The sequence below is a fragment of the Plectropomus leopardus genome, chromosome 6, assembly GCF_008729295.1.
Source record: "Plectropomus leopardus isolate mb chromosome 6, YSFRI_Pleo_2.0, whole genome shotgun sequence".
Taxonomy (NCBI): domain Eukaryota; kingdom Metazoa; phylum Chordata; class Actinopteri; order Perciformes; family Serranidae; genus Plectropomus; species Plectropomus leopardus.
Window position 1 is genome coordinate 22914429 of NC_056468.1, and position 14484 is coordinate 22928912.

At 39.7% G+C, this 14484-nt stretch overlaps 1 protein-coding gene across 1 annotated transcript in view; it reads right to left on the reverse strand.

Annotated features, from left to right (window-relative positions):
* The window catches only part of pde4d (phosphodiesterase 4D, cAMP-specific), a 228454-nt gene that overhangs the window by 182161 nt on the left and 31809 nt on the right, over positions 1-14484 (reverse strand). The window contains exon 3 of the mRNA XM_042487565.1: positions 6965-7203. Within this exon, the coding sequence (XP_042343499.1) occupies positions 6965-7203 (239 nt within the window). The remainder of the gene's footprint in view (positions 1-6964; positions 7204-14484) is intronic.

A 14484-nucleotide genomic window follows, 5' to 3' on the forward strand; every position in this document is an offset into this window, starting at 1 on the left:
AATTAAAGCCAAAAATGTCTGTGCATTTATTATTACACAACAAAACACTTTGATTTCACATCAGGTTGTGTTTTGCTTTTTTGTTTGCTTTGTTTTGTTTTGTGCTGCAGGCAAGTTTTGAAAAGTAAAATGACAAAAAACTTTACCTTTGAAGTTATTGAATCAAAATAAAAGATAGGAAAAGGCTATGATATTATCGGGAATAGTCCGTATAACCATCTGAAGTAGAAGAAATGGTGACAGGCCTGTCCTGCCTTTGTCTTCCTTCAAATAATTACACACACCCCTCACAAATTACACAACCCTTTTCCAGCCAGTGTAACATGATTTTCAGAGTGGTCAGTTGTAACCACTTGGGAATAGTTTGCCCTTTTCTAAAGTTCACATAAAAGTTTGCTGACAATTATTCAGAGAGATTGGACTGACTCTACATTTTAGGCCTGACACTTTTTGGCATTATCACAATGACTCTTAGTAAATTATTCAGCACTGACTGTTTCTCCATTACAGGCAGCAGTTTCTGTCAGTGGTACAGTAGACTTGAGCCCGTTTTACACCGAGATCCCATGATCGAGCTGTGAAAAAGTCTCTTCCTTGGTTTGGCTTTGCTCTTTGATACAGAACAAAACAACGCCTGCATTGTGATATGATAAAATGCCCGCACTCTGGAAGCATAAAAAGTGCCAGCCTCCAGTTCGACATATAAGATACGCATCTTTTAAATGGTTTTGTGTCTCTTAAAGGTCATTTATGTCATTTTTAGTCATCTTGCAGTAAATTGTCTTTTTGCCCCTTTTTGGAGTTATTTTGTGCCTCTTTGCAGTTCCTTTGTATCTGTTTGTGGTCTTTTTGCATCTCTTTGTGATAATTTTGAGTCTGTTCCTGGAACTTGTAAATTACATATTGCAGGTAAACACCAAATGGCCCTTGATGGGCCCCTGAGCCTGTGCTTGTTTTAGTAACTCATCCATGACTGCTACCAGCTACTTTTAAAATCTCCCTCATGTAACACGTAGTCAAAATGTCACACCTGTCCTGCCCATGGTCCTGTCTTGGTGGCTGTCCCTTTTACACAGAATTCAGCACTACCTCGCCTGTCGATTTGAAAACTCTTCACCCATTCCCTAATCTTTTTTTGTTTTAATAAGAAAATGGTGAGTTGAAATAACGGCGAAACATTCTTACTTGAACAGACAGTGTAAAACAGGCTACTGTTGTGAGCAATGTAGATGTGTGACATACCTAGCTACAGTTTTGCCTGTAGCTAGGTATAATATATATTATATATATATATATATACTGTATTTCCTGGTATAAACATTTTCTTGGCATTTAAGCACTAATTTTGAAGCACAGGAACCTATTTGCCATGAAAATTGCTCTCCCTGCCTGAAAATGTAATTCAGAGCAAAGTGACACCAGCTTTTGTTGTTTCCCTCTAAAGACGTCCAAAAGTCAATAACATTTACTACTTTAAAGTCTCCAAGACGCCTTGTAACATATTAACTAATTAAATCCCCTTTAACAAGCTTAGGCCTTATTAATAAGTTGTACCTCACTGCTCCGTTCTCTGTTGTTTATTACTCTGTGAGACAACAGGTCCCATCATCCTCAGAAAAGAGAGACAGGAGGACAAGACAAGAACATGTAGGGGAAAGTGGATGCATTTCATCTGGCACACGATGAAACACTGAACCGTGTTTGGTAGCAGGATAAGTGAGATCAAGAGCCTTTTGAAGCATAACATCACAATCAAAGAGGAGCACTACTTTCTCTTTGACTGACAGGTGAACAGCCATCTGTTTCCATCGACAACACTAACCCAGGACAATGGCGATTTCCACTGACAGATAGGTCTGACCACTGCATTCATATGCTATTTCCACCTGTCAGGGTATATTTCTGGAACATTTGCTAAGTTGAATTATGACTTCCCCACTGGACTACTGTCTTTGATCCAAAATGCTGTTTGTTATGTTTGTTTCTGTCTCCCCTCAGAGAATCAAGCTGGTTGGAGACTCGGTATCGTCTCTGCCAAACCTCATTTCATCTGAAACCACTCTGATACATTCTCCAGCATTCTCCGAAAAGGGTGTGATTCTTTTCTCAGCTGTCGTATGGTCATGTTTTCCAAGCATGAGAGACTGTGAGTGCACACTTTAAGTAATGTTGAGCATTTCTCACACATTTGTTTGTACTCTTTCTGTCATAAAACTAAACAGTTGCCATAACTTCGAAAACTTGGTCTCTAAAGAGAAACTACGCCCTCAACATGTTATTCCTATGATATAAAATAGTCAAAAAAATTATAATTAAACACGAAGCACTCTCTCCCGAATCCAAAAACTAGAGTGCTAAAACTCAAAATTGTGATGTCATTACTGCTCCACAGAAAATGAATTGTAGAAAGTGTTATAGATGACACTGAGCTATGACTGATTTGTACAATGACTGAATACAATCGCCACTCCTCCCTTTCCCTGCTGCTGCTCATTTTCAAAAGCGTGCCGCAGACGGACACCTCAGTGCAAGGGACCATCATCAGCAGGCACCTGCAGAGCAGCAAGGTGAGGCAGAAGAGGAGGAACTACTGTCGGGCATGGAGCTCTCCACCTAATGCCAGAGCTCCGACTGCATGTCGAAGGCAGCAGCAAAGTCGAGTCTGGGTCTATCCGCTGCACACTGTGTTGCTGTCTGATAAAGAGGCATTAGTTTTAAATTGAGACTCTTTCATAACCAATAAAAATCTCCTTGTACTGGCGTTAACTTTCTTACATACACGAACCCTACTTGAGACCGAGTTTTCAAGGGGACTCAGGCATCGATCAGCATACACTAACCAAAAGAACTGGACTTTGGGGTCAAGTGTACTTAATCGAGACCCGGGTTCCTGTTATGAAAGCCCCCTGAGAGCAGCCAGGGTAATGTTGAGTCTATGGGTACATGTTCTGTTTCAGAGCTGAGAACATTACAACAGAATAAGGTTCATTTGGGTATTAAAAAGAAAAACATTCTGTGGGTCCACAAAATCAGTCTCCCATTCATTGTCTACAGGGCGGCTCTTGGCTCTTCTGTCAAAGCACCCGCCAGTGTTATCTGTCTTCCGCAGTCTCTTCTCATCACAAAGGTAGTAATGTCTTTGAGCTCACCCAAAGATACAAGTGTTGCTCTGAAAAGTTTTCCTTTCACTCATCGACAACAGCTCCACTCTCAACATTTTCCAACCATCTGCTGGGTGGACAAGGTCTGACCCAAAAACACAGTTTCAGGTAGACTAAAACCGTGAACGCTGAGGTGGACCGAGGAACACTGGGTGCAGCAGACAGTTGTGTTCATCTGGAAATAGGTGCAGTAATACGAGAGACCATTGATAAATCAAGACGGCCCACTTAAAATTCATTTCCTGTAACTGGGTTGGGTGGGTTTTGCCCCTGCCCTGTCCCTTTAGGAGACTAGTGGTGGTCCTGAATCCATTCATTGCAACAGAAAAAGTGAACATGAGTACATACTATGACAGATCCCTTATGCCCATAGTCACTTAAGTAAATATTGGACCCTTTGGTCAAAAGCCCTCGCATTCTGACAACATTCTGACTCTGACCTGGATTTTTTTTTTTTTAGAAAAACAAATCAGGAGAAAATTAACTTTGTTTAAGACATGTCTGTATGTGCAACATACTCTCACAAGATTTGGCAACAACTAACTTCGGTTGATATCAGAAATTCAGATAGAGAATAAAAATGAGCGGCAAAATGAGAAACAAACATTCAGCTTGTTCTGACTATAGTGTTAGATTGTTTTGAATCATACTTATTCCACTCACAAAATGTTTACTACATTTCCAAACAAGGTGGGGGAATGCGAGGGAGAGACGACCATGCCCACTTAGGAGACTGGAAGTGAATACCATTTTGTATCATTGGTGCAGCTTGTGTTGAGGTATCCTCTATTATAAACTCAGTAATACTACATTTAAGTGCAGCGCTGACGAAATATAAACAAAATGGTAGTTTGCTATTGTTTCTGGCTCAAGCTCATTACACAAAGCAACAATGGCTTTGTGCGACATGATGGGATGACAATGTTGTTTCCAAAATTCTGTTTTACATGTCCACATGACTACAAAGTAGAGTTTTTAAAATGTGCACTTTAGAAGACATTTTTAAAACATCTCTCTTTAAGTGACCTAAAACTTCATCTGTGTGTGTGGGCGAGAGGCCAAAACAAAGAGGAAAATATCTGTTTAAAAAAAATCTGTACATGTGTAGATAGGGTCTTAATTTAGGTGGTGTTCCCCTTTAAGGCCTGCAGCATGTATGATATGCTGTACAAAAACATCACACAAAAGCTTGCATAGCGGTAATTACAGATATAAATAAATGGATGAATAAATGACATGTACAAGACTACTGTGCTGTATAACACTAGATTAATAATCAAAGCCACGGTGCCAAATGTGAAAATAATTTGTAGCAAAGGGTTTTCAAAAACAAAAAGGAACAGATTTTTACTGCAGTTTTCTGGGAGGTTGCTTTTATCTAGTTTGTCATGTTTCAGACGGTGAATTACATTTCATGTTTCAAGATTAGCAAGTAACAGTGGTGACAAACATAAATCTGTTGGCCTATTTATTTGATGAGTCACACTTGAGAGCATGTACTCAGCCAGTCAAGGATAACTTAAATACCAATGGTTTGCATGTTATTATTTCCCTTGACATCAAGCATACTTTGCATTAGTGCCAACCATTTTCCAAATCATACCATAATTGATTTCCTCCCTTTCAGGCAGCCATTGGTTTCTGTTAATTTGACTACAGTATGAAACACAATTTGCAGAGACTTGAAAGTAGCATGGGATAGGTAATCCATCACAAAGAACATTCAGCCACCTTTATAGTCATTTTCATTTTTCATTTTGTTTTTTGAAGTTATGATCCTGTAGCAGCTGAACACTGGCACTGATTTGAAAGCAGTCTTTGTTGTTACTTTGTTTGTTTGCTGTTAAAAACATTTGAACATCTGCAAAATGAGAGTTGATTAACAAGCTTTTTTACATTACATCCATTTGTCAACACATTTTTTCTCCCCACATGCAAACATATTGAACAACCAATATTATGATTAATGCACAACCTTCACTACCACCTGAGCTCCAGCCAACCCTCATTCACATGCGAGCCATGTGTGCTCATTGCTTGTCTTCTGGGTTTTATTTCTGACAACATAGTGGAACCAAGGTTTCAAAATGAAATTCATTTTTCCTTAGATCTAATTCATAGTCAGACTTTACACGGACATCTGAATTCATCCGTTGCACAAAGCTGTCCAGTTCTTGACTATCTTGAAACTGCTCAGCTCCCTTCACTCCATCAAAAAATGTTTTCCTTATGGAAGATTCAGCAACAAGGAAATTTTACTGGGAAAACTCAGCAAAAGGTGTTATACAAAAAAGCTATAAAAAGTACTGTGGCATCTCAGTGCAGTGCAGACCTGCAGCAGAGCTGAGATACAGTGGCTTCTTATTGTGACGTACAGCATATCACAAATCAGTTTTAAGTGTGTTTAAGAAACAATGCATACGTTGTAGTGGTATCTAGCATTGAGGATTGCCGATTTCAACGATCTGAAACGTCTCCCATGTGCCAAATATGAACTCCCAGTTGAGAGTTTTTTGTGTTTATTGTTAAAGAGCTTTTTTACAGGAGTTGAAATAACACTTCCTCTTCAAAGCAAATGAGCAAGGTGATTAAAACCTGTAAAAATACTGAATAAACCAGTTTCATGCTAAAAAATCAGTTGTTCTCTGATGCTGTTTGGCTGGTCAGAAACAGCCCACAAGCCTAGAACCTACCAAGATGTGCTCACTTATTTTCCGATCCAGACATTCAAGAGGTTCTTACCAGGAACCAGATAACCCACATAGGCCTCTTCCTCTCCAAAACAAATTAACCCAGTATTTTAATCTGGAATGAGCACTGAATAAAGCAGATTCACATTAAAAAATCAATGTTTCTCTTACGCTGTTCAGCTGATCGGCTGATCAGAGACAGCTCCTGCTAATTTATGCTCACATTCATCTCTCTTATAATTTAAGACCCAGAGGGCACCCAGTAGCTCACCTGGTGGAGCGGGCACCCCATGTCATTGCCACGGGTGCAGGTTCAACTCCAACCCCGGCCATTTGTGCCATGTAATCCCTTCTGTCTTCCCCCTTTCACCCTAGTACTATCCTATCAAATAAAAGCAAAACACCCAAAAGATTATCTTAAAAAAAAAAACAGGAGGTTTTTAGCAGAAGCTGAATTATTTGCATGAATCTCTTCCTCTCCAAAACAAACAGACTCGGTGATCTGAATTGGTAAAAACACTGAATAAAGCAGTTTCACATAAAAAATAAATAAATAAATAAAAATCTGTGTTTTTGCAATACCACTTATCACGAAAGGGCTGCTAACCACGGTGGGTAATGCAAAATGCAAATGGCTCTATGTAGAGCCAGTGTTTGGTTTGTCAGTTCTGGACTATTGTAGAAAAATAGTTCTAAGGTAACGGAAACACAACAATTCTTATTTTCAGTTGATTATACACTAAAGAAAATAAACTCATCATATTATTTTCCATCTCTGCCAATATACTGACATCACAAGTAAAACAGACAAAAGCATAAAATCTCAAAATGCAAGGTATGCTTTGGAAAATGACTGTGAGCATGTAAACACACAACTTCTAGCTGGTGAGTTAAAACATCACATAACCACCAGTAAATGTTTAAAAAACGCATTTCAGCCTGTAAGCACAGTGTCAGGCACTTAGCGAGTGATGTGTCCTCTGTCACTTCAGACTGCTGCTGTATTGACTGAGCCACTCTACTCTCCCTCTGCTCTAATTGCCTAATCCACAGAAAGACATTTTGTAGTGAAGCGACACACACACACAGCGACACACGTCCGCATTGTCCTACCTGCTGGTGTCAGCGGAGGTGATGGCGATGAGTGGTGGGGTGCGTAGTGGCAGTGTTGTGGGCCGTGGTGGTACGGTAACTGTGTCTGGTTCTGACTTGCGATCACAGTAGTACTGCTCTGCCTGTCGAAAGGCCAAAGGAGGCAACTGAACCGTCCGACAAGACAGCCTCCGCACCATGAAGGGCTCCATGCAGGTGACTGGCCCCGGCTCTGGGGAGTCAGATGAATCATCGGACACCTGGATGAGGAGGAAATAAATGCTGGTGAGTTTCAAGGAAAAGATAGACCACATCAGAATAAAAAAGCATTTAGAGATTCATCACAGCAGACAGAAATTCTCCTAACAGGGATTTCTTCTTTTTTGTACCTTTTAACTAACTTTTGGCTAATTTTTGGACCATGTCTTCTTAAACTTCTCATCTTCTCTCAGTTTCATCAGGTTTTAAAGGGTTAGCAGATGATACAAAATGAAAGGGAGGACAACAACAACGGTGAGAAAAAAGAACTTAGTGGCCAAGAATTAAATGTAAAATTGGCAGTAGATGGTTTTGTTGCATGCAGTTATTAACTGGGTCCAATGTGTGCAATGTTTGGTTGATAAAGAGAAGTGAAAAAGGGTAAATGAGTGTAATGATTTTATTTATTTGATGTGGCTATGAAATGTGTCATATATGTGTCATAAATTCCAGCTGTCTGTTTTAGCACAAGTTTGCCTCAATCTGCTCAAAGTCAGAAGGTTCTCCCCGTTAAAAAGCCCATTCAAATTTAAAGGATATCCTGTGATACATTATATTGAACAGCACATAATTGCTAACGATTTTAGTCACCACTCTCACCTGTAACCTAGTGCCACTGTCAAGTGAACAATTTTACATGGCCATTTGTCAATCAAGAAACTTTTGTAGAAAACATTATTGACTTGACTTCATTTCATTTCTTGTGATCTCTAGTGCATTTTTTTCTGAAGTTGCAGGTTCATTAGATACACTTTGCTCGATAAAATGTCAGCTGAGAGTATATTATTGTCGACAAGCGGTAAAAGCTACAGTGCAGAATAATAAATAGGATTAATCTTTGGGGATGTTTGTGATTTTCCAGATGGGCAACATGCCACCATACTTCCAAATAGACTGTTCTGGTGGAGAAATTTCAACTGGACCACCCCCTGAAACCCCAACACGTTCTCATCCCAAGTCGTCACATGTTGCTGCTTTGCAGGGGACTTTCGTGTCTATTTATTAGGTTTCAGGTATTCTTCTGCGTCTGATGCTGCCCGTCCACATATCAGGCTGGAGCGGCAGGTGCCGTCAGGCCGTCCGGTGGTGTGTAATAACGCAACGAGTTCTGTCTGACCACTTTCTTAACTGATGCTTTCCAGGGGCGTATCATGCACACACACGGTGCATTTTTGCATCAGGATTGTGCGCCAAAAGCGAAGGAACCTTGCCAACCTTGACATCAAAATCCAAAACGGTTGCTCGATGCATCAACAGTAGTGAAAACCATAAGTAACATACCATTTATTAGCACTCCAAACTACGACCTCTGATTCCAAGTTAAACGGAGTTGTGTCTCTTTGAGGTTATTTTGTGTCTTTGAGGCAATTTTGTGTCTCTTTTAGGTCATTTTGCGTCTTATTGAGGTGACTTTGTATCTTTTTGAGGTAACACGGTGTTGTCGGGTATATGTGCTGTTTCTTGTGTCTTTGTAGTTATTTTACGTCTCCTTAACATTGTTTTGTGTCTCTTTGTAGTCATTTTTTGTCTTTTTAGGGTCATTTCTGGTCAGTATGTGTTAATTTCAGTGGCATTTTGCAGGTGAAAGCTGGAAGGGCTGACATTTTTAACCTCTGGGCCTCAGCTTGGTAGAAACGTTCAGTAATCCATCCATGCAAATGTACTGAATTACACCCGTCAACCACGTTACCGTGCAGAAGTAAGCGTGCATTTACTCATTGACAAGTGGATCATGCTCATGAAAGTGTAAGATGTAAACATTAATGGTGTGCTCCTTGACTGAGCTGTAACTTTAGCTATCTCAGTGGTGCAAGGTGAACTAGCAGTAGGTGCAAGCTTTCTTCTGCATGGTGATAAGATTGGTGGGTGTAGTTCTGTAGAGAGAAAATAGTTCCTACATGCTCACAACAATGTCTGTGGATTATCTTGGGTAACCAGGTCACGATTTCTAGAAAGAGACTTTACTGTTGAGATTTCCAATCTAGTACCTTTATATTAAAGAGAAGGCAGACACCTATACAGCTGATATCTCCAACACTCTGCATCTCACAACAAAACTACCTGTATTGATAAATAACACTACAGGTGGGAAAATACGCATTTTTGATTTGGGGGTAAACCATTCCTATAACAAAGTTTCAAACACAAAGTCCTAGAAAAAAACTAACAAATTCAAAGTGAAAATCACACTAGGTCAAGAGAAGAAAGAGCAAGAGCCACCTGAGAGCTGAGACTGTGTAAATTTGAAGTGAGACCAGTGTGAGAGGAGAGACAGTCATTGCACAGAGGCAAGTAACCTGGAGAAAACACATCAGGTGGTCAATGTACCATTAGGTGGTTATCAGAAAGGTTGATTCTGCTGCAGTGACAGCAGCAGAGACTGCTTCAAGGCAAGGTCTTCTACATTATGATCAAAATTTTCACTGAATTTATGCACCTGGAAATCAATTAGCAGATATCAATCTCATTTTGACAAAAAGCAAACACATTACTTAATGCAAATTACTAGCTTTAATATGCAAATTGCCATTTTGCTTTCTTTGTATTGGCCTCCAGCACAAGAGGCATCTTTTCCTCTGAGCACAAAATAAACCCAAGACTGTGCTGGACAGAAGTGGATGGAAGACAGTCAATTCTGTGTTGTGTCTTTGGCACACTGTCCTTGGGGAAAGCACAGAGGTAATCTGTTATTTGCGTATTGAGTGGTTCCAGGGCTATCTTTGATTCAGGACCCACTTGTATACACAAACACATACACATAGGGAGTGAGCTGGTGAGACAGCATGATAAATTGAGGCTGATTCTGTGCCATTAATCTTGTTGCAAACCATGAGGAGTTTTCATTTGTTCTGCATGAATTGCAAGGCTTCCCCATTAAGTAAGGGTCAACTGGTAACATTTACATTCCACGTAGCTCTTTTATAGGTGACACCCCGACATTATACTGTATGCCTTTTCAATGAATACAGCTGGGACCTCCCCGTTGCACACACAACACTGAATCTTAGATACAGATATACAGTCAAAACCCCTGCTTTTCTTAAAGATTAACCTGTTAGGGGTCACAGGGAAAGAAAATTGCTATTGGGCCCTTTTTGACATCCCACCTACAGTGATGCATGCAATGTGTGTACTCTGTTGCCTCAAAGTTCAAAATAAGCCCACTGCAAACAATGCTATGAAAACTCATTCATATTCCCTTTACGTATGAAAATATATGAAAAGATATGTTAATTTCCAAGGTTGCAACCGTCACTGCCGACATAATTTGAGAAGGCAGAGCCAAAAGTAGCTAACAACAACAAGCACAGAAAAAGTGGAAGCTTTGCAGACGGTAGACGATTTGCTAAGCCATTTACTATATTGCGCAACATGGACAGAGTTTTTCCAATTCCAATTCATTTCATTCTGCTAGTTTTAATGTCTTCACTTCACTTCCTTCACATGCATCATCCCACTGACTGGCTAATTGATGCCGCTCTGCATTGCACAATCGGGCATGGCATTCGTAGGAGTGCGGTGCTCTTACAGTGATGCATATACGACGGTTGCCACTGAAAACACCGTAGTGGCAGCATCATCACAGAAGCATAAAGCCCACCCTCCCATCCCCTTAGGTCGGCGCTATAAAGCGCCCCTTAGGAAAAACAAATCGCTACTGTAAATCCTTTATTCCCTCTGCTATCAGGCTGCTAAATATTGACGGTATACTTTTCAAATGTTTAATTTTGTAACCACATAATTGGTTGGATTATTGTGTCTGTTTTTCTTCACATGGCTGGCAAGCCCAAACATACATCTTATGAATGTATCTAAGTAATGTGCAATGCATTAGAATGTTTTATTAATATTACTAACTTATATTATTGAAGTATGGGAATTTTTTATTTATTCTGCCTGGTCCTCGTGTGAGTCATTATGCATGGGACCAAACACGCTGCCAGTGCACATCTTTTGCCCATGTATTGACTGCTCTGACATACTACTGCCACTACTATTGCTATTGCTGCTTTTTATCTGTCTGTAAGTTTGTGTTTGGTCTGGGTTACTTGTAAAACTGAATTGCCCTTCTGGGATGAATGAAGATGAAAGTCTGAATCTGAATCTTAGACTAACTGGCAGTAGCTGACAAAAAACTGTTTGTACTGTCAAGTCCCCTCTGTGCTGTAGGTTTCAGGTTTCTTTGCCAGTGTTGTGTTAAAGTCTATTCCTCCGACGATTTGTGTTTTCTGTATTAAACAGCAACTGGCTTTTGTATTAGTGATGTACCTAATCTAGCAGCCTGTGATTTTCAATCTCAAATTTTAAGGAAGTAAAGTGTCTTCAGTAGAAGAACATGAAATCACCTCTCCAGTGTCAGACTTTACACATGTAAAATTCAGTGCAGTCAGACACTTTAGGGGACATTTAAATGTATATTTGCCCTGTAAGTTCTAATCGCCTCCAAATGTAATGGGTTCTTTTTTGGCCCATGCAACACCCTTCCACCAAATTTAATTAAACTAGGACCACAAGTTTTTCCATAATCTTGCTGACAAACAGACAAACTGAAACAAAAAAGTTCTTGTTGTAATTAGCTAATGTAGGACTGTCATTATCTGGTTTTATAAATTCAATGGTAAAAAATAATGTAATTTAATTATGTAATCAAATGAAATAAAACCATGCAGTGGACTAAGAGCTTTTTAGGCTGCTCTTGGTGTCTGAGGCCTTGGGGCAGAAGCTCATCTTTGCCTAGTCAATACTTTAGCCTTACTTATAGTAATCTCATTACACTAGCCAGCTGAAATTAATTTCCTATTTTTCCTTATTTTGCTCTGTTTTGTATGCTGCAGATTTTTATACAGATTGATTTGCTGTGCCAAGCAGAGGTGATCAATGGTGCATGCATGGCCTGGGGCAGCCTGCTGGATAAAAACACCTATTCGCCCTCCAAGTGCAAACCAATGAATTATCCTGGCAGTTAGCACTATGTGCTGCCCCTTACAGCATTATACATCTCTATTAGACCAGAGGAACCTCTCAGAGGACTGACTAGTGTGTTTGTGTGTTTGTCCCCCCTTTCCCTCTTTGTCATGACTGCTCTGCCTCGCCCTGCGTCGTGCAGCCAACACCTCCACCCTCCCAAACCTGCATCCATCAAGATGCCAATCTTCATCCAGGAAGCCATCGAGCCTTTCATTCCTACATAATTACCTGTATTAGACTCATTGCTACAGACGCTGGCTTACAGAGGAGAACGAGGGAGCCAACACGATTAACCCTCACTTTTCATCAGGCTGAAGGTAAAGTAGATGGATGACAGCTGTAATGAGCCAGTAAGTTATGCCAGTATTAACCGCGACCTCTTTCGACAGTACATTCACAGACAACTTAACAACCTTTGCTCTTTTTGTTACTCTTACAGTAATTCAGTGTACTGCTGTTATGTTTGTTTGCAATGTATGGGATGCACTACACTTAAACCCTATTAAATAACTCTATGGATGATTTATGCACTTAAATTCATTATTGCTGTCTTTTGTATTTCAGTTGATTTTATGTCCATACATTTTTCAGAAAAAGTAAGAAGACCAGAATATTCAGATTGAGTAGCAAATGTCTTCCCCTTCAGTCACAAAACAAAGATTTCAATATGGAAAGTAAAATGTATTAAATAATATGTAAATACTAAACAGATTCCCTGAAGAAAATATGAATAAAAGGCAAATTATTTCAGTCACGTCAAAGACCATGGGTGAGAGGTATGACAAGAGACTGCAGAGATTCCAAAGGTTAAGACATCAAACTCTGTCTGTGTGTGTGTGTGTGTGTGTGTGTGTGTGTGTGTGTGTTTCTTCAGTATATTATACACACAATCCATCATTTTTACTCACTTGTGCTGTCTCTCCTAATGCCTGAAGTGGCCCTTTATGATAAGTGGGATCAGTAAAAGGTTAATTGGTCTGCTGTGACTCTTCTGTGCTCTCTGTGTACTTCATGTGCCAACCCATTGGTGGTTTGGTCCAAAGGTTTGGGCAAGGCAGGCTGCAGGTCATATTTTATGAAATAAGCAGACAGCCCAACTAACATGTTGTGAATTTTCTAAATGTGCTTTTATTTTGTGGGAAGACGTGAAGGTTAATAATATTAACAATTATTTTTTACAGTAGTTATTAAAATAACTGACCATAACTGACTAGACACTTATCCACCCTTCTTGTATGGCATGTAGTTATTCAAAATAATTGCAATAAAATACGTTTGAAAAAAGCAGCTTCACATTGAAGACAGCCATGACAATCAGTTTTGCTGGTTAAAATGACAACTTTCACTGGAAGACTATCAGCTGAAGCTACTAGCTAGCTACTGGCATAAGGTCTAACTCCAGCTGGAGTTACTGGAGGGCAAACCTTTCCAAATCCAAGAGCAGGAGGGAGCCTCTGACATTAGCATCTGATATTGTACCCAAGACGGGGTCCAAACAGCGAATGTTGCAGCCCTGAACAGGGCCTTATTCTAATATAGCCCCACAAAATACTGCAATGGTTTGAGTGGCACCATCTATGACCATGGAAGTCGAAATTTACAAAGCCACTCAAATTAACGCACACTGACCAGAAATGACCCTAAAAAGATAAAAAATGACTACAAAGAGACACAAAACAACGTTAAGGAGGCGCAAAATAACTACAAAGATACAAAAAACAACAAAAATACCCCACAAACACCATGACACCTCAAAAAGATACAAAGTTACCTCAATAAGACACAAAATGACCTAAAAGAGACAAAAAACAAACAAAAATTCCTGATCACTAAAACAATGCAAAACCACCACAAAGTCTGTGTCAAAAGCCTGGCCTGGACCCGCCAGGCTCCCTGTTTCTATCTGAATTAACAAAAGGTTAAGTAATGCTTTCATTGTGATTGACACTCAGCTGCAGAGTGCCGAGAGCACCTCTCCGAGAGTGTGGAGCAGGTCCAGATTGTGCCAGAGTGCAGAATATTTACTTATGAACTCACACTGTAAAACAAAATATGTGTTTTAACTTAAAAAAGTTAAAGGAATGTAAAGGAATATGTTGTTAAGATTTCACTTTCTGAACATTCAATCTTAATGAATTTAGTGTATTTTTATGTACTTTATGTACTTTGTACTTTAGTTCTATTTTTTTTGTCTGTCAATGTCTAATGTGTTGTCTTGTCTTTAATGTTTTGTGTGGACCCAGGAAAAGTGGCAGATGTAATGCATCAACTAATGGGGATCCTAATAAAATCATAATCATAAGTCATACATGTGA